A 25,671-nucleotide genomic window follows, 5' to 3' on the forward strand; every position below is an offset into this window, starting at 1 on the left:
TCTTCAGTTACAGCGATTCACATTAATGTATCTCGTTTCTTAGCGCGGTCTCTGAATCAGTTAACTTTTAGATTTTATAAAATATTTACATATAATTACGTTACTAAAAAGTACTAATAAATAAAAAAAACAGTGGTGAATCCCAATGTAAGCTAGAATACATGATAATACTGTAAAATCTGCTTACAACTCCTTTTATAGTACAGACTCGTTGATACTGGTATGAATGCCCTGTCACGAGAGAAGTCTGCGTCATCAGTAAATGTAGCTTTTATTTATTTTAGACTTTCTCGATAAACCACTATCAATTAACTGAGGTATTTGATCATTTAAACAAAACATTTATTTTCATTTCTGGGTACACCTTTATTAAAGATTTCTAATATTTGACACTGATAAACAAAATATGGACACTATAACTAAATGTTTGCTCACAACTTATTTAAGAAACTAAGTTTATATATTTACTAAAAATTTCTGGGACTAAGGTAAGGAAGTATGAATGGACTCTTCAGCATTTTCAATACAGATTAGTTACGACAAAACAGTTATTCTTATGAAGGAGAAAAAGAGCGGAGAATTGTAACTGTTAAAACAGCGTATTTTTAGACAAATCTTAATATTTAATTTATTGTGTTTTACTTTTATCTCCGAGAATATCAATAAAATGCCAAAATATTTATTTTGTATTTCGTTAGAAATTGAAAATCTAATAGGCCTTCCTATATTCATAATTTAAATGTATTTTACAATTCAATAATTATTGCATTGTAAAGTCGTCAAAAAATTAATATGTTTATTAAGATGAAAAGTTACTAGAGAACGGTTAAAACTATTAATCGTAATAAATTATTTAGTTGGATTTTAAAAATATATTTGAATTGAGTCTTTATTTGTAGAGTTGAACATCAAGTTTTTTGTGTAGGTAAAACATAGCAATCAATAAATTAGCAATTAATAATAACAAACTTATGACTGTTAAATTACTTTACTTAGCTATACAGTTTTATTATATAAGCAATCGTGCTAAAACACTAGCTCGTTATTCCAAAGTCTTGCTTCAACCACCAAAACAGCTGCAAAACAAGGGTTTCGAACATTTGATCTTAAAAGCATTTATTTTATGTTTTAATTAATTTTTTAACAGACGAACAAGTCAATCTTCCTCCAAAAATTAAAACTTTTCTCCTTATTAGTGTCATCGAGAAGACGGGTCTGTAAGTTGTATAGTTCAAATCATTCTACGTCAAAATCTGATATTATTTGTAATTGGCAATTGGTAACTCTTTGATTGAAAGTCATTTATAAAATAAGAATTTAATAAATAATGACAACAATAATAATATAATACACGTATAAACGATTCAGAATGCCACATTTATTACAAAATAATTACCTTCTTTGAAGTTTTTGAGCAGCTAAATTAATAAGTTTTATTGCATCTTCTGGTTCTATCTACATAAAACTTTTCGTTGGGATGTGACACATACTACCTTGAACGGTAGTATCAAGGGCAACAACATTTTTCTATTGGAGTTAAAATATAATTTACTATTATTATAATAGGGCCTACTAATATATGGAAAAACAATTTACGAATCTGACATTAATTTCCTGCATCAGAATCTTTTATGAGCATCATTGTATCCATTGTATCCTTGTTTCGAAAGTCCGCTTGTTATAACCAAGTAAATAACTTTTTACGCTATTTTAGACAGAATTTAATCTAAATCAATAGAAACTATCCTATAGGCTTATCTCTAATCGGCATCCAACTTAAATTCTAAGAAATAATATATGTAGTTTAACCAATAGCTTATATAAAAGTGGTATTTGTTTTAAGTAATCTGTGTATTAAAAAGATACAAATTTTTAATAAATTGTCGTCATATATTTAATATTAAATTATAACCGTATCAAAATAAAAACATCATGCCTTAATCAGTAGGTTAGCAATATAAGTATACTGATAACAAAGAAAATCCTTATTCATACGAAAATAATGTCCAATTCATAAAAATACTGAATCCCCATCTAAAAATGTAATATAATAATGGAGATGGTCATAAGAAAATATGTTCCTTACCACATGGTTACATATTATCATAGGATTGTAATATAATATGGTATCGTTTTATTTATGTCAGAAAGGATACAAAATTCATAATAATGAAATAGAATGATGACCTATTATTAACAATGCTTGTTTTCTAACAATGAAGTATCCAGTTACCTGTGAAACAAATGCGGTCGCGTTGAAATAGTTGTTGGATTTCAATAAATTAATCAACTACGGGCGTGTAAATTGTGGTTTCTTATAAGATTGCAACTCTAATTCACAAGTTCAAGTAATAATAGCCTATTGATTTGTTCATCTTCGATTTTTTGTTCTACTAACTTGGGTATGTAAATGATTCCTAAGAAAATGTAGATATTTTACATTACACATGATCAGCTGGGTTTTGTTTTAGGTTAGGCTAGAGATAAATTTTAAAGTAAGGTGCTAAATAGTTTTCCTTTAGTTAACTCACGACTATCTTACTCATAACTTAATCCAAACATTTATTTTTACTATAAATCACTTAATGTTATAGTTTCTTTTCGATTGTGGAAGCTAGAGTGATCGATTCAAAAGTATTTAATAGGCTATAATGTTAGTCTATAAAGAGCTATTCTAATATGTTATATTTGACTTAAATCTAGGTACTGTATTAATCTGAATTTTATGACTCAAGTTACCGTAAATTGTTATTGAATATAAATTTTCAGTACACAATTAGAAGAATCATTTTGTTTTAACTTTCTAGGCCAGAAAACAATGCTACTTACCAGCTGGTTTTGTCGTGTCTGTCATGCTAAGTTAATTGTCAATTTAACAGTTATTGTTAAATAAATTTTAATTGTTACAGCAAGTTTATTTACTGTGGAAATACATTACACAACTTCATAACGTTTCATAAATACTTAGATTTACCGTAATTGTTTTACAAACATAAAATCACAAAAATATCAGCACAAAAATATTGAATTTGTTGTCTAAATTTTACAGGAAACAACATTACTGACAAACGCCACAGCCATTGAATCATACATTGCCAAAGATCTAACCACCAATCTTTCATACAAATAAAAGTGATCATATTTTATAGAGAGGTATTCTGAAGAATTATAAGTTGTTGTTGCTTGCATAATGGGGTACGATTATTATGGAATACTTGGACTCAACAAAAACTGCCAAGATTTGGATATTAAAAAAGCGTAAGTACACGTCGGAATGTAAGCCTAATATAGCCTAATCGTAATACCGTAAGTAGTAGCTTGTGACTTCGTAAAAGTAGCGATTAGACAGGATTTTGTAAGTCAGTTCCCTTGCCTTTGTCTAGTTTATAGTGATATTTGTTTTCAGTGTGCTATAGTTACATAGGCCTATGTACTTTGTATAAAACAGACAAAAATAAAAATATACAATAATTATATAATATAGCCATTTAGGGATTCAGTGACGATCCCAAACGCTAAATCTCATACGTTTTTGTATTTTTCGTAAAAACTAGGTACCTGATGCCCTTAAAAAACGTTCAAACATCGCTTCTTGAATGACGTCACATTACATTTTACGCTTTACGCGGGCATTTGAAATTTATTTGCAACAGACTAAATGAAAATCTCTACAAAGACTAAATGCGTAATCCCTTGATGGTTGTATCCTCCCCACTTATTTGATCTTACTTTTCAACTATTTTTTGTTACAACATACCTTCTAATACTAGCTAGGCTAAATAGCTTTATGGAATGGTTCAGTTTCTAATTTTTTACAATAAAACATTTAATAACTTGATTACATATGTGTCCGTAAATATTACAAATAAAAACAGTTATGAAAGATTTTGAGCTCCAATAAATAGGACGTTCTAAAGATATGCTGGTCATTTTGTGTATATTACACTGGAGATTAAAATAACTTATTTATTATCTATGACTTACTTCTATGAACAAGGGTGCTAAAATGTCTCCTTCATAGCTGCAGGTTTGCGAAATTAGTCCTCAAAAGTCGTCTATTTAGCAATAAACTGAAAGAATCGTTGTTTTAATTGCTATCTGTTATGAGTGTACTGTTATCAGTATGAGTTATAAGTGTATATACACTTGTTTTTAGTTTTTGATGGATAAAGATGGAGTGATGGGACTCGGGACACCTTTCTAGGAAATAGATGTGAACTTTTCAGTGACTGTTACAACTTTGCGATTATAATTATGCAAGTTATATATTTAAAAAATTATTAAAATTATTGCAACTTGGACTAACCCATTTACTGAGTATAAGATAAACCACTGCCAAAGGGGTTTTAGTCCATTTTCTCACTGAAAACAAGCTTTCTTTCATCAGATGGCATTGCTAACTCAAAAATCAAAATGTGTGGGTTAGTCCACTCTGCCTTTCGGCCACTCATGTATATAATTACACAGTGTGAGTTACAAGTACGGATACACCCTGTTTAGTTTTCCATTGATAAAGATAGAGGGATGGGACTCGGGACACCTTTCTAGGAAACAGAAGTGAACTTTTTAGTCACTGTTATAATTTTGCCCATTTACTCAAAAAAGGATTTGGGGGAGAGGGGCGGTTCAACACTTTTAAATGTAAAGACCCATTAAGTGACGCCTCATTTGAAATGTCTTGATAAAAGAAAAATCTTTTAAATTAATTTATTTCTTTTAAGATTTTAATATAAAATTGCTTACTGAGCTTGCAGTACTCTGGCAACATAGGAGTTTCCAAACTTGTTTCATGTAGACTACACTACAATTTTCAATATAATACAACTTGTAAAATCATAACATTTAAGGAAAAAGTTGTAACTATATATATCGCTAGCACTTAACCTATAACTTGTTTTAGTGAATAATACTTATACAATAATCTAGCTCCTGATAGTTTTAGACCACAAAAGTCTTTAAATGTCCATCACTCTCCTGCATTATTGCTGTTAGTAAAATATACAATCACTAACAAAACTGTTCTCTGAACTCAGTTACAGAACACTAGCAGTAGAACACTATCAAGAGGGTAGAAGGGATGAATTTATTCTAACTTCAGAAGCTTACGATGTCCTCAGTGAACCTTGTAGAAGAGCTCTGTATGATCAGTATGGAGAAGAAGGTCTGAAAAAGGGGGTACCCACAAATGATGGTTTTATCCTGCCTTATGTTTATCATGGAGATCCGGAGAAAACTTTAAAGTACTTCACAACTTTTCACTAAAATACAAATTTCAAATGAAATTTAGATCAGTAATAGTGTTTATGTGAATAGATTAGTATATATATAAAGTGTACGACTTATTAGTTTGTTTTTTTTTTATATTTATATATTGGATATCAAGATAATAAATATATCACTGTGAGGAAACAGAAAATCATTAACTATGATTTTCTCAGACCACAGAGTTATTGATCAAATTAATTGTTCTAGGGAGTAGTAACATTACTGGACATTAGTGTTCCGATGAAGAAAAGGTAAAGGAGGGTATTCTATGAAACATAATAAACTTATATTCTCTTGGATTTTTAAACAACTGAATAGAGTGCAATGTCTACAGGTAAATTCATAAAATTTGTTGTTTTTTTATTCATCTTTACTTTTCATATAGTACACTTCACAAACTAAATATAAAAAGCTTGGTTAGTTCTACAGCAATACAATATCAACGGTATGCTACACTACACAGTGTTAAGGATCCCAAGTATCTGGTGTCAGTGGTGTATATGAAAATTATTTCAGGAGGAGGCTGACACACTGTGTTGTGTAAAAAGTATGAAATAACCTCAGAAAACAGGGGCTCAAGAATATCCTCCTAGGAAACTGTTAATCTTTAAGACCTCATAAATATGTTCTAGCTTAAAACAAACTACTTGGTGCGACTTTAATGTTTGCCTTTCAAAAATTCAGGGAGCTCGCTATGCCCCCCTTTTCCAGTGTTGTTCAGCGCATTTTCAGTGTTGATTAGAATTGATGCTCAAGACGTCTAGGTTGAAGATTCCCATTATTTTTTTTATAGCTAATTCCTCTACTGTCTTTGTTAGTTTAGTTATGACATTCCCTAAAGACTATATAAGAAGAACTTGACAGAGTAAGAGTGAGAGTTGATTCAGCATGAGGTGGACAGTACTGGCAGGATTTAAACCTCTACTTTCTTATACACAAATTCAAATGTTTTACACTTTAAACCATGTGATTTTCAGCCCTCCAGAGTATATTAGACTTACTATTCCAACTATGCTATTATTCTCTGACATTTTTAACGGTGAACATTTATTATCATAAGACAGAGTTAGATGTTTTGGTTGACATGGATATAATTTGAATACAATAAATATATTAAATATGAAGCAAATGGATGGTTCCAAAAATAATAAACACAAACTATTCAAGCTTCAATTTACTTTTCAGAGACTTCTTCGGTACATCAAACCCTTATGCTGACTTAGTTGAAAAAAGGTACAGTCCCGAGGAGCTATTTACATTTCCTCTAGGTCAAGGAATTAGAGAGAAAGAACCACCTTTAGAGAGAACATTAGCTCTTTCATTAGAAGAGGTAACTTTTTAAGGCAATTTTTTATTATTTTAAGGTTTATTTTAATTTTAAGCTCTGATTCAACTTATTTGTCTATCTTAGTGAGAACGCTTTAGGAATGTTTTTTGTGTATGTCAGTTAAAATAATATCAGTAACAATATATTCTTAATTTCCATTTCTTAAAGTGATTTTAACAGGTATAATTGATATGTAATAGTAAATAATATTTACTATTTGCAATTTTCCCACGATGGTTCACTTCTAGCTGTTTCATACCTGCCAGTAGAACCTACACTGCCCTGCTAAGCCAGAAAGTAGTAAGCACCAAAATTAAGGATTTTGAGATTATAACTGATATATAGGTTTTGGGACCCAAGGAATTCAAAAATTGTAGTTAGAAAGCCATATCTCCAACCGTTATTGAGATATTAATGTCATGTATAACAGTATCTCCATGCTAAAGCCTTATTTTCTACAACAGAAAACAGTAACTCCAAGTTCTAAAGCACAAAAAAGTATCTCCACTGGAGATACTGCTAACTGGCTTAAAGTGAAGTAGTTACTGTCTTTTGGCTTAGACAGTATATCAGCTGATTGTGGAGTTACTGTTTTCCAGGTGATGCCCAGCTGATATTTTAGAGGGAATTAATTCAGTTAGGCTAAATACTCCTTGTTGGATGAGACCTTAATCTGAAAAGTGTGTTTAATCTGTAAGTTTATTTGAAATATACATTAATATGGTTTGCATGTGTAATAATTGTTTTGAAACATTTAGTAGATGTGCTTACTTGATCCATACATCGGAAATCAAAACTAAAGGAAAAGTTTACGATTTTGAGGACTTTAAGGATGCAGTTAAGAAAAATAATTCAGAAAATGTTACTGTAATAGACCTAAAACACAGTGACTTTTTTGTACCCCTTGATTACTCATCATCTTACAAAATTCACAAACAAACTCCCAGAACATATTTGAATGAAATGGTTGAAATAACATTTATAAGGGGTTCATTAAAACTACATTACAAAAAATCATTGAAAGGAGAAAGTTTTGAGTTGAGCTTCCTTAAACCAGAATTCGTAAAGAAAATAACATTGCCAATTCCAGAGAAAAGACAGCTTCCATGTGGTGTAAACCAAGGAAAAAAGAGAAATATAATTGACAAGCTTCTCCCATTGATGCCCCTAAGCAGACATGGTTTTTGGATGAAACCAGGTCTATAAACATTTTTTGATTAGGTCAATAAAACAAATAACTAATGTCCAAGTAGTGAAAACAGCATACTACTTACTTTTTGAAACACAGATTACAAAACAGATACAGCCCATTAGCAGATATCAGCAGGTACCACAAATCTTTGAAAAGTTTTAATAACTCAAAAAGGACTTATAAAAGTCCTCAAAAGAATGGGTCATCATTACACCTGCAGGTATGTTTTCAGGGAGTTGTAAATGCTGACAGTCATAGTTCTCACGCTGTATACTCAACAACAAGGCTCACTGAGCAGTACCAAAAAAAGCACAATAACAACTTTGCACTTGAAACATATCATCTCACAAACCTTCCTACAGATGAGCTGTTTACTAAAACACATGGCCAGACTCTCAAGAAAGTGCCAGAAAAATCTTGAAGAAAGAACTTTGAAACTGGTTGGTGGTGAAGTGTACTATATCTACTCCATTAACGAGTTTCTCAGCTGGTGTAGACTGATATGAAGATAAATGTCAACCTTTTTACTGTAATGTAACTGATATTTCACGGACATCTACAGTTCACTAAGAACTTGAAATAATGTATAAACACAAAAAGTAATCAAATCCAGTGCAATGAAATAAAATGTATTAGCCCACTTTATAACAATATGAACTACTATAATCAAAAACAAAAAGTTTTAAAATGTGTTAAATATTTTTTTATAACCATATAGAATTTAAAAACCTCCACACACACTCACACATATATCTTTGCTTATCAATCTGATGTAGAATCTATGACATGTACATTTAAGTTGAAAAGACAGTGGGGTGGGCTTCATTGCTTACTGACAGTTAAAATTTTATATTCTAAAAAATGATTTTTTGCTTTTGAATTAGCCACAAAATTACTTTTTACAGTGTATTAGAATATATATGTGACCCACAAAATAAACAAGAGAAGGCTCAGCGTAGGCCAAGAAAATCTAGTACCTGCTTTAATACGCTCGTATAAGAATCGATGTTAACCAATCATAATATTTGACACAAATATTTTTTAGTCATTATAAGTAGTATTTACTCATAACTCAGTATTAGAAAGTTCATAAACTCTGGAAGTATAGATTTACTCTTTAATTCAAATACACTTTTAGATTTTTCATGGTGCTACCAAAAAGATGAAAATAATAAGAAATGTATTTGAAGATGATACAGAAGAAACAACCAAGCCTGAAGAGAAAATTTTGACAATTACTATAAAACGAGGTCTTCCAGCAGGAACAAGATTTGAGTTTCCAGAAGTTGGGGATCAAGGACACACTATTATTCCGGGTATGGTTCTGTTTTTTCATTTTATTGCTGTAACTTAAAATTTAATATCCATCTATTCATGAATATAAATAACAATATAAACAAACAACGCAGGGTTATTAAATAACACAATTTAAAGACAACTCTATACTTTTGTCTAATCACAGGATACAATCCTAACATGAACACTATAAAATTTATAGCATAATTATTTGAAAATCATTGACATTACTACTAGGAATTTCCAGCTTCACTGTCTGCTCCTCAAAATTTGCCAAATATGGACACAAAATTGCTTCAATTCCTCCTATCATATCAATTCCCATAAATAGTTCTTTTCTCCTATCTTTCCTTAACCTCCAACTCTCTGTCTTGATCTCCTTCTGTTTATTCTGTTTGAGAACCCAGTGGATGTCATCAGTTAATGCAATTGTAGGACACAATATCGAAATTTAAATCTGTGATCTGTGACTGGATTAAGGTTTTGCTCATGGTTAAGTTGGTTAAATTCACTTTCTTTTTGGACAGCTGTCAGTGCAAGGATAACCAGATGGTGCCTCTCTCCTTTAGTGTGGGACCTGGTCGTGGATGGCCTGGTAGTTTTACTTAACAATAGTGTTGTTTTTTACACATGGATTTGCAATGATATTGTTTATTTTGTGACTGGCAAGTTTAACTATGATCACTGAATTAGATGAGAGGCTATGTATCTTCTAAACCCTCTGTCCCATATCATCTTCATATATTTTCAAGTTACCTTTCAATTCTTGGGGAGTACGAGGGCAAAAATTGAAAAAAAATTATTTATTTTTAAAATTTTTTTATAATTCTACAACTTATAACGAGTAATTTGATGTATAAAACATTATATCAAAACGTTTTAAAGTGTACATAATTAGTTTTTGAAATCATTTGTGCAGTGCTTAAATACACAAAATTTGCTATGTGTGATTTGAAACAGTATGCAGTTTATTTCTAAGTTGCTTTGGTTTTAGTTTTTGTAGTCCTGATCATAAAATATTTAAACTGGAATTCCTGGGACATGTCCAGAAAAGAATGGGCACAAGGTTGAGAAGACTAAAATCAGAAAACAAACATATTATTTTGTATGACGGTAAAGGCTTAGGTGGCAAGAATAGGTTATCTCAAGCTGTCATTGATCAACTCCAGACCTACTATGGTTTAGCAATAAGAAGGAACACAGACAGTCTCGACAACATGGTGAAAGACATTTGGGCTTTGTACTTCCACAAGATTTCAAGTGACAATGACCCACACCACGGTTTGTGTCCGAAAGGCGAGACAAGTTGGTGCGGATACCAAAAGGCAAATGCTAAAGGAGAGACTTACATCCACAAAAATAGTATCCCTGTGGCTGTAATGGAATTTATAAAAGCAGTTTTAAAAGTCTATCTGACAAAGAACTGTTGCGGAAATGTTGACACAGCAAGACACAAAATCCAAACAAAAGTGTGAACGCGTTTATATGGTCTAGGCTACCCAAAACCGGCTTTGTTTGACTGAAAACACTACATTTCGGAGTGTATGATGCTGTGTCAGTGTTCAATAGTGGTAATGTAACTAAATGCAAGTTGTTCCAAAAACTAGAGATGAACATTGGAAAGTTTACTGTTCTTAGCATGAAACAAATGGACCAACATCACATCAAGGCATCGGAGTGTAACTCTTCAGATTTCAAAAAGCAAGCGAGGCAAAAGAAAACACAACTGAAGAGAAAGCTGGAAGATAAGGAAGAAGACCCTGATGAACCAAGCTATGGAGCTGGCCAGTTTTAGGTACTTTAAACTAAAGTTTTTGCTTACAGTTTTATGTATTCATCATTTTTTACAGTTTCCCGAAAAACAGGTTTTTTAAACTTTGAATGCAGATTCCTCAGGAAATACTGCATTTATTTCAACCAAATTTTTACTACAGTTCACCAACATACGAATGCACACTTTAACACAGGGAAATATAGATATCTCTAATAGTTCAAAAGAAAAAAAATTAAATATTTTTTTAATTCAAAAAAATGTATTGTAATATTAAAAAATTTAATAAAAAAATATTAATACATATTCTTTTAAATCCATGTGTTAAAGTGTACTTTAACATGTCTAGAATACCTGGTAAAAATTTGGTTCAATTATCTTTAATGGTGTCTGAGAAAGCTGTACTCAAAATATGCAAAATTAACACGGGAAAGATACAACACTCGTGCTCCCCTTAAATACTTTTTGCTGCACTTATCTTCTAAGACTGTATTCCTTATTCTACATAATCACAGTCAATACAAAGACAATACTTTTTACAAACCTTTGTCCCATCACACAAATTTCAGCTCCATACACCATGTTATTATTACTGATTTTAATTCTTTCTATGTAAATTCTGTCCTATAATCATAGGCATTTACAGAACTTCAATAGCTTATGTGGTGCCTGGAATAGTTTGAGGACAGAGTTTAGGGAAAAGGTACTTAATTCTAAGAGTGGTTCTTGACATTTTTAACTGCATAAAACTAGTTTAAATAATATCTGAAGGCCATATAAGGACTTTGAAAGGTAAGGTTTATGAGGAATATGCTATCAAATTAATTGTTATTTTTTAATAGATATATTTGTACTAACCAGACCGATGAGAAATTGGTCATACAAATATTTCTAAATGTATCAATATATACATTTTCTCTTTCAAGCAATCATTGATGACTTGAGCCAACCTAGCTCAATTGTGTAAAAACAATATTTTTAGAATCAAGTTCAAAATATTTGTTAACAACCTATGTACAATGTTGTTGAACAAGTACTAATTGTAAACTCAATTACTTTCTACTGTAAAACTGGAAATAAAACAAATGGAAAGTTGGAAGTAGATAAAGGTCCAACAGCTTCAAGTTTAGTAGTTACAGAAGTGCCCAGAAAAAATATAACTAAGAAAATAATTTATGTTACTTTATCGGATGAACTGTCAACCAGATGTAGCACTGTTTTCAAGCAATTAATTACAAATAATGTGTTTGCATTACCAGCAAGATCTCACCAGTTTTAGTTACATAAACAAAATTGTACAAATTAAAAAAATAGATATATCTTGACAATGTAAAGGCAGAATATGCTGAGTCAGGGGCGTACTCAGTCTTGGCGTGCCCTGGAAAAGATATTCGGTCAGGTTCCACCATGTCCAGCCACCACACAGTCTGTTAACACGGTTCCTTCAAATAAACATGTGGGTCCCTATGGTCAGGGCCCTGGTACAATTGTATGAAAAAGTACAGGCCAGTATGTAGTGGTCTGAGCTTTGATTTTATATACTTAGTAAAAAAAAAAACTGTAGAGCTAGTTACTGACATTTTAGAAAATATAGAAAATAAATTAAGAACAGTACTAAAGTTTTCATATATATACATATGAAATATATATATATATATATATACTGGTATTTGGTCTTCTAATCATATGTTAGTTTGGTTGTTTAAACACATATGTGAAATAAACGGTTAAATACAAGATAATTGAATTGAAAAAGTAAGGGTTCTATGGTTTAGTAGTAGCGCACTCACCTGGCAAGTGAGAGATCCGGATTCGAGTCCTGGCAGAGCAATACACACATATATAGACCTGAGAAATTATTATGGTCTAAAAGTGGCTATTCCCACTGTATAAATTCATTTCTAGTATAATGTATTCATAGTGCCACAGCTGAGTTCAATTAGTTGACCAATAAAAAAAATATATATATATATATGTTGGTTTTCAAAATCTACTTTGGGAAAAAGCGTCTCCTACCCCCACTGACAGCTTATCACAGGAGCTCTTCATATCTATGGTTGAAATTATTGGAATAGGGAAGTCAGAAGGTTTGATTTAACAATGTTGTCAACCTTTACCTGATCTAACAGAACAAAATCAATGGTATTAAAAAATCTGTCAATAAGAAAACTATTCCAGACAATTATACATTTTAATTTTATTATTGAATTAATCTTCTTTTTTTCTTTTCCTTATATATTTACCATAGACATAATATTTAATTTATCACACAACACAGTCATTGTCTTAGAATTAAAAAGTTACATATTTCACATTTAGTGGTTTTTTCTTAAATTAAAAAAGTATACTCATATACCATGATAAGAAAACGTTTGAGTAGAAATTGATGAGGAAGGAAAAACTAACATTTTTATTCAATATTTATTCAAACTTTGATAATGATCTGGTGGAGTATAAAGAGCGTTCTCAAACAGTCTTTCATTAACCTTCATTTAACCATTTAATCAATTCTGATAAATTTGACATTTTCCACTAAATCTTGAATAAATTTGATCAACCCACTTTATCAGATTGATTGGCTTACAGAGTTGATTAAAGTTGGTTGTTTGTTTTAATATGTGATTGAGAAATGATCATGTTACAATAAAGATACTCATGACAGTTATGTTGTGTTATTTTGCTTAGACTGTTTAAAAAATGTATTGCAATATAACTGATATTCTGTATTGATATTGTTACACAAAAATGGACAATTTTATTACATGATAGTATAGGGTATATTAAATAGGTATAATAATATACTGAGAAGTTGTAGATCAGTTGTAGATATTTCCAAAATATTATAATGTTCTGTGTTAATTCAGCTGATGTAATCTTTGTGACGGAGGACAAGCCACATCCAATATATCACAGAGAGAACTTGGACTTAATGACAGAACGCAACATTAGTCTTGAACAGGCATTGGTTGGCTTCACCCTGCCCATCATCACATTGGACCAACGCTTGCTGCAAATTCCCATAACGCAGGTTGTCAGGTACAAACACATTTTTTACTTCATGACAGATTATATCATCATTCCTGGGCACACCGTATCATACAACTGTTACTTCATGGAATCGACCATACCATCATTATTGAACACACAGTATCAAAAACAACTGTTACTTCATGACATAGACCATAATCTGGGACACATAGTATCACACAACAGTTATCCATCCCACAACTGTTGAATCAGATCTTCCCACCATAGTTGTTTTACTTGTAGAAGATTGGTTGCTCCACCGTGCTTAGGGACCGTGTCAGTCAACATTGTAGCACTTAATTGTGCACCTGATGAGACTATGAGAATACCTCTTCACCTAGATTGCACTACTTTTTGTAGTCTGGGTGTCTCTGATGTCGAAACGATGCGGGGGTTCGATTTGAGCTTCACTGACTATTCTTGGACCCCTTCAGACAAACATGACTCCAGATTTCAGGAGTCAAGTTTGCAAGAGCATCAGACTTCAAATACAGCACTTAAAAAGAATGTGAACTGGAGCTAAACTCAACATTTTCATTGAATTAGTCCTTCCCACCATAGCTGTGTTATGTCAAGTGTGTCTTGACATCGACTATACGGTACCGTCATTCTTGAACACACTGTATCAAACACATCTGTTATTACATTGGACCAGCTCTGACACAGGTTCCTCTCAATTAAGTTTTAAGGATCTTGCAATCTCATTTATTTAGTCAACGCTGACTACAGGTTTTCATCACACAAGTTGTAAGCTATAAACATAAACAATTATTATTTAATGTATGGAGCATAGCATTAGTCTTGATCATGCAATCAGAATCAGTACTTTATTTCTTATTTGGTACATGCTAAAGTACATCAGGAATTCTCATACAATTAATATAATACCGTATATAATAAAAGTCAAGTCAACTTACATAATATAACATAATAAATTACAAATAAAATTATTTTGTTAGACAAATTTAGGTATTATATTAACATTACAAAACATTAACTTAGAACCAATGTGATAGTTATCAGAATTAATATGCGTAAAATGGGGAAATTTTGATAAGTTATAAAAATAACTAATTATTATCAATTTTAGATATTAGAACTTGATGTAATATTTAAAAATAAAATTAGACCACCACAAATTATTGTAATTATAGATCAATGAATGAAAATAATGTGCTGAATTACATACATATAACTATGGATAGTCAAACTTTGGAGAGGGAAGAAATCTAATATGACTTCTTTTATTGGTCTTTGCTGCTAGAATATTGTTGCGTTGTTGCAGTTCCTCATCCCATTTTTTCAAAACCAATGCAGCTCTCCAAACTGCACTAATATATTATTAGTGCTAAAGTGGTTCAAGTTGTCAAACACCTTAGTCATGTCCAATGCAGCAATGTAAAGCAGGCACAATTTTAATAGTGCTTTTGTCAAGATAACTCTTAAGACTGTGCGTGATGTTCTCAACTGAACCACCGTCAAAACAACCCTGGCACAAATCAATTTCTTTTGCCTCCTGAAGATGGTGAAGAAGAATCTTATGGAGATCCTGACGTGATGCTTGTGAATGATTCTTTATTCCTCGACTGAACAAAGAATGGACTGTTTGTAATATTTAAATTGTTCTACTAAACAAAAAAAATTGCCAGGAATCATCCAGAGCTAAGAACAAGGCTGCATTAGATGCTGGACCTATCTTTCACTGCCTAGAGATAACATCAAGCTCATTCTCTAATTGTGCAAATGCAGCTTTAATATGAAAATAAAACCCAATTTTATGTAAGTTTATCATGAATTTATTATCATACCAACTCTTTCACAAGCCATCAGATCACAGAATAAGGACAAATCACACTTTTGAAGAACGGTACACCTGCTAGGACAGGATGTGATGATTGGCCAAGAAATAGATTTACCATAATTGTTACAGGGGAACTCCAATTTAAAAAATCAATTTCCTTATCTATGATCACTCTGTCTTTATCCGGTACCTTTCTTACAAATCTGCTCATACCTTCCCTGTATAACTTTGGACTGGGCATATTTCTTTGCCCCACCCAATCATGATGCCTGGGATGTCTTTTTATATATTCCAAATAAGCTTTGGTTTAGGAAGAAACTTAAAAAATTATTTTCTTTTAAAACTCATTTATATACTGAACTGAAAAACTGAGAGGTGCATACATTCTTTAGCTGAGATGAAGGTAACCCACCTGGTAAATGGCCACTTATTCCAACTTCACTTTTCAAGTCTTGCCTATTAAACTTTTCCCAATTTTTCTCCTAAAAAATTGAATCTAGTAAAAATGTGAATCGTATGTTATTCCTGAATGAAATATTTTACTTTAAAGCTGAACATGACTTAAGAATGTTTATAACGTAATTAAATAGTGTTGTAATGGATTAAAACATTGTCAAGTTGTGTAAATGGTGGACTAAGATTAAAAGAGATTAACAACTGCAATATTTGCTATTTTTTTAGTTAAATTATTAGAAAGTATTGTAGATGCAAGCAAACACAATAATTATATTATTTTGCTCATTCCTAAGAGTGGTCACAGTGAACAAGAGAACTGTGTCAACTCTATAAGAGTGAGGTAGATAAAGAAACTAAACATTACACAAAGGAAAGAAAGGGAAGATGAAGAAGAAATCCTTTTCAATTGTCTTTTGTGCCTATCTAACAGTTAATAAAAAAATATAAAATTCATGAGCCAGTACAAAGCTTTTTATGTATATTTCTTCCTCCAATTGTCTAAGTCATATAAGATGAGGGAGAAGAATTTAAGTTATTACTCATATTGCAATTAGTACCCTTAAATAATGTCACCTGTTACAAGCGACAATCTGTCGAACTGGCTGTCTATAGCCTTTTTAGGAATGACCAGCTGTACAAGCACGGTGGTGGAGTCGTTGCTTATATCAGATCTCACCTGTCATATTCTTATCCGACACTACTAGGGAGGGGTGACAGAGTATATGTTTCTGGATGTTAGTGTAAACGGAATTCATATTTTTGTGGGTGTTTGTTGCAAACTCTCAAATATCAGGTACCTTTTGAGCACACACATCAATCTTATGGCTTGTTACAGTCATTTCTTTATCATTGGAGGTATGGACTCTAACTTAATTGGACCTGCTATTTATGACAAAACGTACTTGACTAAAATGTTGCAATCTTGTAATCTGACTTTATTCCTACTTCAAGTTACTCAGCATATTGCCTCAACCGACACTTAGCTGGATATCATGGCTGTTTCCAACCTGGCCTATGTGGCACACCATGGACAACTTCCTGTCCCTGAACTTTCAAAGCATCATCTAATTTTTTTCACCTATAAACTCCAAACCCCAAAATTTATGCCAAAAATCATTAAGTGCTAGAGATACAGGGGCTTAGGTCATGTTGCTCTTCTCACTAATGCTGCTGCTTTGCCCTGGCATTAGGTTACTGCCTCCAATAACGTAAATGACATGGTTATTAATTTTAACTCTTTTCTTATCAGGTTATTAGATAAACATGCATATATTGTCACAAAAAGAAACTTTCTTTTGTATTTTAAATTTGAAATTCATTTCAATATATAGATTTTTACTTTATGTTCACCTAATTTTGTATAGGTTATGCAATTTTGTTATTTTACATTTAAAGGATACGTTAATAATTTACCGCAATTGTATAAAAGTGTACATTTACTGTATACGATATGAGGTTCAGTGGTAGCGAAGGCTTAATAGCACTATCTCCGCCTCTTTAATAAAGGCATTTTTCATTTCAAGATGTGCTATATTATTTATATACACCATGTATTCATCCAAGTGTAACACATCAGATTATTGACAAGACTTAATGTTTCAGCCCAGATTACAAAAAACTAGTGGAAGGAGAAGGAATGCCTGACTGGAATGAACCTTCAAGAAGAGGAAACATGATTATTTCTTTCAAAATAGAATTTCCTAAATATATACCAAAAAGTAGTAAAGCACTTATAATCAAAGCTCTTAAAAAGCCATTGATTGAAAAAGATAAAAAAACTCAATTTCAACAGCCAGTGTTTCATAAAAGAACAAAAGCAGATCGTTGAATGGTAAATTGGTAGTGCCACTAAATAAATTTGTTAACTCAGAAAATTCAAGCATTTTCCTTTACTTACAGATCACATGCAATTGGTGTTTTTGTGGTGTGATTTTTTTTACCCATTAATTTTATTTTCTTGTTAATTTTTAACTTTACCAATTACTTAAAAAATATAATCTCTCAAAATCCAAAAAAATCACTTTTGCAGAGGAATTATTAAATTTGCTTTTGTGAGTAAAAACGTAATATTTTTTCTGTGATAATGTAAAAATATTCATATATAGCTCTCAACCTAGAAATTTTCTTTATGATATGATTGCCACCTCATATCTCTTCCCACCAACATGGATTCATTGGAGGCTGTTTGATTGCCATTAACTTGACTTTTTATCAGTAGTGGTAGTCCTCTGTTGAGTAATGAGATTAGGCATTTACCAGCTTGTCAAATGCTGATGGAAGTCAGGTGGAGTATTGACTTTAATACATTCGACAACCAGAATCAGAAGTCATTTATTTAGGAAATAAAAATATGTTATATGTAATAAGTAACACTAAAATAAGGACAATGAAATAAGGTCACTAATATAATTTACATAATGGTACAATCTTCAGGAATTCTTGTACAGAATATGGACTTCTCTCTGTAAAAATGGTTTTTAAACGTTTTTTTAGAAAATGTTTTGAGCTGGATAGGTTTGTCAGGTGCAGAGGAAGTGCATTATTTAGCTTCAGAGCCGAATAGTGCATGCCCTTTTCAACATGTGTTAATCTATCACACATGTGTTAATCTACATGTGTTAATGATAACCCTTGTAGCAAGATGGGGGTTATTTTTAAAGAAAGCTAAAACATTTACTTGAAAGATTGAAAATATTCAGCTTCTGAAAAAAAACTTACAGTGAGCAAGATGACCAGATTGTAACATAATGTGAACAATCCTTATCACATTCACTGCTTTTTAGAGGAAGCTTTCAGCTTCCTTTCTGCCCTTTTCTGCTGGATCAAATCCAATCATTCAGGAACAATATTTAGAGTATGATTGTACTTATTGCACCAGTATACTAGAAATTTCTTAAAATAATTTAATTAATAAATAATTATGTATTTGAACAGAGAAAAATAATTAATACATTTTTTTAAACACAGATGGGACAGTCTGATGTCATCCTTTCAACTTTAAGTTAGAAGGATTTGCATATTTTTGGTATGTGTCCAGTGATACATTTTGGTGACACCTGGATGGCATACTGTTTTTTGGAGGTGGTATAACTTATTCAAATGGTTGCTCCACATTCTCGAGACAACATATCTGCTTTAACATTCTTGTATACTGAATGGTCAACAATTTTTTTTTAGGGCAAAAACTCTTAGGTTATCATTGCTTGACTAATGATTTTAAAATCATAGGGAGATAACTCCAACCACCATAAAAATAATATAATTTTGGACATTTGCCATCATTATATGTTACACTATTTTACTGTTACCCATTTTGTAACATATAACGATGGCAAATGTCAGAAATCCTACAATCCTTTTAAACCATATATAGTCAACAACAAACTCCAGTCTCCATCTTATAAATTTATCTTTTTCTTATTAATTCTTGTTCAAAATAAATTAAAATGCCTTTTGGTCTATTAAGAGCTTGAAGGGTTTTCCTAAAGGAAACTCTCTCCACTTACAATCCTATACCATTATGGCAGTAACCTCTTTCTCCACAAAGAAGACAATCTTCTCAAAAAAGTATTACAGGGGTAAAACTATAACTTTATCAAAGAAACAGTTTGGCAGCTACTTCATAGTAGGCAAAACATCCAAGTAAACGTTTAAATGAGGCTTGGTCTTTGGGAGCAGGAAGGTCAAGCACCGGGGATCTTTCTCTTTGGGTCTGGTTTGATTGTTCTGTTGCTCACATGGTGTATAGCAGAGGTTCTCAACCTTTCAGGCTTTGTGCCTCCCTTAATATACTGCCATTTGTTCATGCTTACCCTCTACCATTATCACCTTATGTAGTTTAAACAAGTAGTAAAATTTCAATCTGCATGTTAGGGTTAGACTAGCACGTTTTAAAAATTAAATATTTTATAAATTTTTTACTAAATGTTTAATTTTACTTCAAATAACTTTTTGAACATAGCTTTTTGCATACACTTATTGCCGCTAGTAAATTTTTATAAATCAATAAATCTCTGAACTAAAAAAAAATGTTCTAATGACATCTAGAAAAGATAGTTAATGCCCACTATATCAGTTACTTTGTAGAAGGTTGGCACTGTATTTTACAATGTTTTAAATATCTGGTTGTAACTGTGACAAAGCAAATCACAGGTAACTTTCGACGTCAAGTGTTACTTGAAAGATAGAGATAAGCCAATATTGAAAATCCAGACTCCAGAATGGATTAAAATTGCATCAACAACTTTGCAGCTTCCAAAACAACTTGCAGGTAAACAGAAAAATAACTGAAGCATAAGTCTTCAACACCCATGTTTTTTTTTCAATGATTGTGAATCACATTTTATGTTGATTGCCTGTTCCTAAATGTGGTCAGGAAATCCAATCAAATCGATTTTAAATGGCTCTTATGTCAACTTAAATTGCCAGCTCTTTGTCCCAAGATCTGAAAAATACTGTCAAATTTAATTTTAAATTTTAAGTTGTTAAGTTGTAATTTAAATCATACCAAATGCCATGATTAAAGGTCTTTAAATTCATCGATTAAGTGCTGCATTAGATGTAACATCAACACCTTTCTAGTTTTCCATTCTAACATTTTCTGCAGAGTAGAGTTTCAAAGATCTTGGCATCATTACTCAAAACAACATTGCAAATGACACACTGAGGTAAATCCAGTTTTTGTCAATGAAAATTCATTCATATTTAATATAATCATCACTATACAGTATTTTCTATTGCAGATATTAAGCCATTTTAGGCCTGATACAACAACATATATCTTGTGTGTCCCACTTTTTATGTTTACTGGTCCAATAAATTGCAGTCCACTACTAACAAACCATGCAAACATCAAGAATCTCAATAAACAAACTGATACATAAGCATTACGAGAAATTCTTGCAAGCCCTGTTTCGTAACACTTTCCTTTAATTCAAATACACTGACACATCTTTGAAAATTCTCTATGCCTCCCCTTTGGGCACGCCTCTAGGTTGTGAACCACTGGTGTACAAGAATACACACAGTTTTTTTGGAAAAAATTTACTTTTGACTAATTGATTGCTAGACTGTACTTTTTGGTGCATTGCATAAATTTTAAAAGGTTCTTATCGTCAGATCGGGTTTCTCCACAGACTCTAATATTGTCTTCCTTGAATGTACTTTTGTCGACAATAATCTCCATGATGAGTTGAAAACAAGTAACATTAATCATTTACTATAACAAATGGGATTCTGATAAACTTTCCACAATCTTCAAAAACTGTGAACTTTCTCTCCTCCATATATGGATCTGGTAATAAGCTGCTTGTTAGTCAATAGTGTAAAAGAATTTGACATTTTATGGTCTAGAGCAGGGGTCTCAAAACATTTTTGTTCGAGGGCCGAAAAAAATATCTATCTAAAAAATATCGAAAAAAAATATCTATAAATATATATATCTATAAAAACAATCAAGATGGCCGACCATCTACAGTCACAGTGAAATTAACTCCAAGAAAAGTGTGTATTTAAGTGGTAATAATCCAACAAAATATTATTTACTTGTGCACAACACTTACCTTGGATCACATGTAAGTTAATAAGCTAACATTCCTTCATGAAGACTTTAAAACACTATCAAGAAACTAAAGTTTAATATTGAACTCTAACAAAGCAAGTAAATGATTAAGAAGAAGTCTTTAAAAATCCAATAACTTTACTTCACACAACTATATCAATCACTCTAATGCTATTTATATAAAAAAAATCCTCTCTGCAAAAAAGTATGAGCATGTTAAAAAGTATTTAATTGAAACAATTGTAGTGAAGAACAGCTCTATCATTGAGTGACCTACTTAGTAAGACAAACATCAATCACCCAACTCAGCAACAACTGGCACTTCTGCAACGTCAACCACACTGACCTCAGGTAATGCTGTCAGAAACACTCATGTAAACACTCTCAGTAGGGCACTGATCTGGCATCTGACAGACTACTGAAAACTCAGAATTTTTTAAATACATCTGACATTGTTGTATATCATCATTAATATACAGCAAACCCACAAACACTCATTGAAATTTAACAAGAGGAGACTGACAAACCTCTATATAAAAAACAGTTCCCATTGCAATTTATGACTTCAAAAAATAACAAATTTTAACACAGAGGAGCCTGCCAAACCTCATAATAAAAAACAGTAAATTTCAAACTTCTGACACTAAAATACCATAACACAGAGGAGTCTGCCAAACCTCGTAATAAAAAACAGTCCATAACAACAAAGAGAAGTCTGCTACATTTCGCTATAAAAAAGTGTTTCTTTACCCTGGGCATACATACATTTTAAAAACAAAAAATCCTCAGATTTACTATACAGAAACCGGAACAAACTCAACAAAATGTCAAAATATCCTTGCGGAATCTGTGATATTGGCGTTAAATACCAAGGCATTCAATGCACCAGGTGGTTTCATGCAAAGTGTCTTGCATGGAGTTCTAAAAAGTTCAGAAACCTCACAGACAATGACATAAACACCTGGTCTTGTGACAGCTGCAAACCAAATGACAATGCTATAAATATTGAAAACCTAAAATCAAAGATCCAAGATTTGTCATCAGGGGAGAATTTCGACCCAGATGAATCTCTGACTCTAGCTGCGGAATTAGGAAATGCGTTATTATCAGAAAATAATAACCTTAAACAACAAATTCATGAAATTAAACTTGAAAAATCCCGACACGCACTTGCATTAGAAGACAAACTTAACCTGGCAGAAGAGATTATAAATGACCTCAAAGGTAAAAACCAAAACCTACACCATGAAATAACATCTCTGCAGAGCAAACTTGAAATTGAACGAGTACTGAGGGAAGAATTCATTAAACAAGCAGAGACCAAAAGTAACAGCCAAACAAGACGAATAAAAGATATGTCATCCCTGAACACTGCCTTAAAAAACAAAATAAAAAATATAGAGGCAGTAAAAACTGCAATAAACACTGAATTAGATGACCTCAAGCTAAAAAACACAGCCCAAAAAGAAGAAATAGATCTCTTAAGGTTTCTTGTTTTGCCCTTGAAAGGGCAAAACAAGAAACCAATAACCTCAAGCATAAGCTGTTGGAATATGATGACACAATTAAACTGTACATAAAAAAAGTTCTAGAGAACCTCGAACCTCATCCAGCTCCTGAATACCTACCATCGCCTAAACCGCAATTGCCTGGACCAACACCATCATGCACCTCAGAGAACCTGACAGAAACAACTAAGCAACACCATACACAGGAGAACAAAATCAATCAGCCACTAAACAATCCCCAAGTTCACAAAACACCTGCAACTTATTTCACCGGAAATTCCACAGACCTCAAAACCTCAAAAAACCTCTTGTCCAGAGGGAGGAAACCTCCAGTCAGACGGCGAAAAAACATCTTTAGTATCTCTCTCCAACTTGCAAAGAACCAGAAGAACAAGGTTGCACATGCAGTAGGCAATGAACCACAGTCTGCCCCAGCAAAACCACACCATGAAAAAAACATAAATCTTGATAAAAAAAGAGCTCAACGGAATATTCAAGGTTGCGAAAACCCCCCCGTACACTGCCACAAAACTCGGACCATCCAAAACAATTCAAGAATTCTTTGAGGAAAATGCCGGGCGCATAAATTCTACAACTTTAGAGGAAACCAAACTCATAAAAACTGCAGAACACCAAACACAAGACATTTTTTTAGAAATGAACTCAAAGGGAAGGGCCAAAGAAAAACAAACAAACTCAAGCACAGATTAACAATACTTCACCAAAACATCCAAGAAGTCTAATAAAATTAACAGATTAATTCATTTTATAGAGTCTACAAACCCAAAACCAAATGTCGTAATCCTCAGTGAACATGGACTTAAACCCCATCAAATTGAAAATGTTGAATTAATACCGGGATACTGCCTCAAAGCACATTACAGCAGGGAACATCACAGAAAGGGAGGCGTGGCAATATTGGTGGAAGAACAACTAGTAAAGGATACAGAAAAGATAGAAACAATGTTGTATTGTCAAGAACTGCTCTGTGAAATGGCTATGATACAAATAACCCTAAATAAAACATGCCTTAATATCATGGGCATATACAGGCCACCTGATGCAGACGTTGCCGAGGCACTAAACAAACTCTCAACTGCCATTGAAGAAACCAAAATAGAGAACTCTCCCTTAATCATTACGGGAGACATAAACATAGATATCCTCAACCCAGACAGGAAAACCATTAAACTAAATGAAACACTTGCTTTGCACAACATCCGCAGATTAAATCTATCAGCTACAAGGATAACTCAAAATTCAAGAACATCAATCGATTGTATTTGCACCAATATCCCTGATGATGAAACTACAAAAAGCATAGTAATAGAGGGAAGAATCTCTGATCACACCGCACAAATCCACACACTCTACCCAGAACCACCAGCTCAAAAACCAACCACGGTGTGTAGAGCCCTCCGAGAAGAAAATTTAAACCAACTCAAACTCCTTCTTTCAAATGAATCATGGGAGAACCTGACTGAAGCCTCAACGGTCGAAGAGGCATACAACATTTTCAATAAAACCTTAACACAGACTCTAAACACTGCATATCCTAAAAAGAAAAACAGACCTAAAAAAAGTACAAGCCAAAGCACTTTATTGATGAAGAAGCAATCAGGCTCAAAAGAGACTATTTAACATCTCAAAGTCGATTTGAAGTGACAGGAAATCAAAATGATAAAGCAGAGGCAAACTTAAAGGAAAAGAGCTACGATCAAAGATTAAAATTCTTGAGACAGCAAGCAACCACCAACTATATAACCAGAGCTGAAAACAAGTCAAAGGATGTATGGGAGGTGATAAACAATGCTTGAAACAAAAAAAAACCCACCAGAGCTCAAACTCCACATAAATGGTGAAATAATAACAAGTCCAAAAATAATAGCAAACCAATTTAACACATATTTTGTAAATGTAGCAGAGGAGACTCTGCAAAAAATCCCAGCTTCTGAGAGGAAACCAATACATCCCGCAACCCATGAACCGACTGAAAATCTCAATATCATTACACACACAAGCACTAAAGAGGTCAGGGCCACTATCACTGAAATGAAAACTAAGAATTCAGGCGGCATTGATGAGATATCCACAAAAGTACTGAAGCACTGTGCAGATGAACTCACATCTCCCCTTACCGTTATTTTCAACAGATCATTCCGAGAAGGGAGGTTTCCCTCAGAATTAAAGGTCTCAAAAATCTACCCCAAATTCAAAAATGATGAAAAAAACACAAATTAGCAATTACAGGCCCATTTCCCTTATCTCAACATTTTCAAAAGTGTGTGAAAAAATTGTCCTAAAGAGATTTCTAGACCACTGTGCTAGAAACAACCTGCTTACCGACAACCAGCATGGCTTCTCTACAGGAAAATCAACCACCACAGCCATAATAAAGCTAATTGAAACCGTAGTAGACAACTTAGAAGCAGGAAAACTAACAACCGCTATACTACTTGACTTGAGTA

The 25,671-nt window shown here is 32.5% G+C and overlaps 2 protein-coding genes across 8 annotated transcripts in view; one reads left to right on the forward strand and one right to left on the reverse strand.

The window, feature by feature from the left end:
* LOC124357378 overlaps positions 1-3,042 on the reverse strand; it is a 192,903-nt gene extending 189,861 nt beyond the window's left edge. Inside the window, exon 1 of one of the 4 annotated variants that reach the window (XM_046809125.1) lies at positions 2,830-3,042. In XM_046809125.1, coding sequence (XP_046665081.1) covers positions 2,830-2,854 — 25 coding nt within the window. In that variant the 5' untranslated portion in view covers positions 2,855-3,042. Of the gene's footprint in view, positions 1-2,233; positions 2,376-2,739; positions 2,806-2,829 lie in introns of those variants that run through there. The other 3 variants (XM_046809124.1, XM_046809127.1, XM_046809126.1) reach the window with 3 other exon arrangements.
* Positions 1,099-18,009, forward strand: LOC124357380 (dnaJ homolog subfamily B member 13-like). 4 transcript variants are annotated; one of them, XM_046809130.1, is made up of 7 exons: positions 1,099-1,217; positions 3,050-3,258; positions 5,034-5,240; positions 6,451-6,595; positions 8,923-9,100; positions 13,716-13,887; positions 17,738-18,009. In XM_046809130.1, exons 2-7 carry the CDS (start codon positions 3,191-3,193, stop codon positions 17,961-17,963), a joined length of 996 nt encoding a protein of 331 aa, XP_046665086.1. In that variant the 5' UTR covers positions 1,099-1,217; positions 3,050-3,190; the 3' UTR covers positions 17,964-18,009. The 4 variants fall into 4 exon arrangements, with proteins under 4 accessions (XP_046665086.1, XP_046665088.1, XP_046665085.1 ...); XM_046809132.1 differs by having other exon boundaries at positions 1,189-1,213; XM_046809129.1 differs by lacking the exon at positions 1,099-1,217 and adding an exon at positions 2,230-2,402.
* The last annotated feature ends 7,662 nt before the right edge of the window (positions 18,010-25,671 follow it).

The sequence above is a fragment of the Homalodisca vitripennis genome, chromosome 3 (genome assembly GCF_021130785.1).
Source record: "Homalodisca vitripennis isolate AUS2020 chromosome 3, UT_GWSS_2.1, whole genome shotgun sequence".
Taxonomy (NCBI): Eukaryota; Metazoa; Arthropoda; class Insecta; order Hemiptera; family Cicadellidae; genus Homalodisca; species Homalodisca vitripennis.

Excerpts from the sequence above, each read along its gene's own strand:
- LOC124357380 (XM_046809130.1), top strand. The coding sequence starts at position 3,191 with ATGGGGTACGATTATTATGGAATACTTGGACTCAACAAAAACTGCCAA. Across the intron at positions 9,101-13,715 it reads AGGACACACTATTATTCCGG|CTGATGTAATCTTTGTGACG; the intron begins GTATGGTTCTGT and ends GTGTTAATTCAG. Across the intron at positions 13,888-17,737 it reads CCCATAACGCAGGTTGTCAG|CCCAGATTACAAAAAACTAG; the intron begins GTACAAACACAT and ends TTAATGTTTCAG.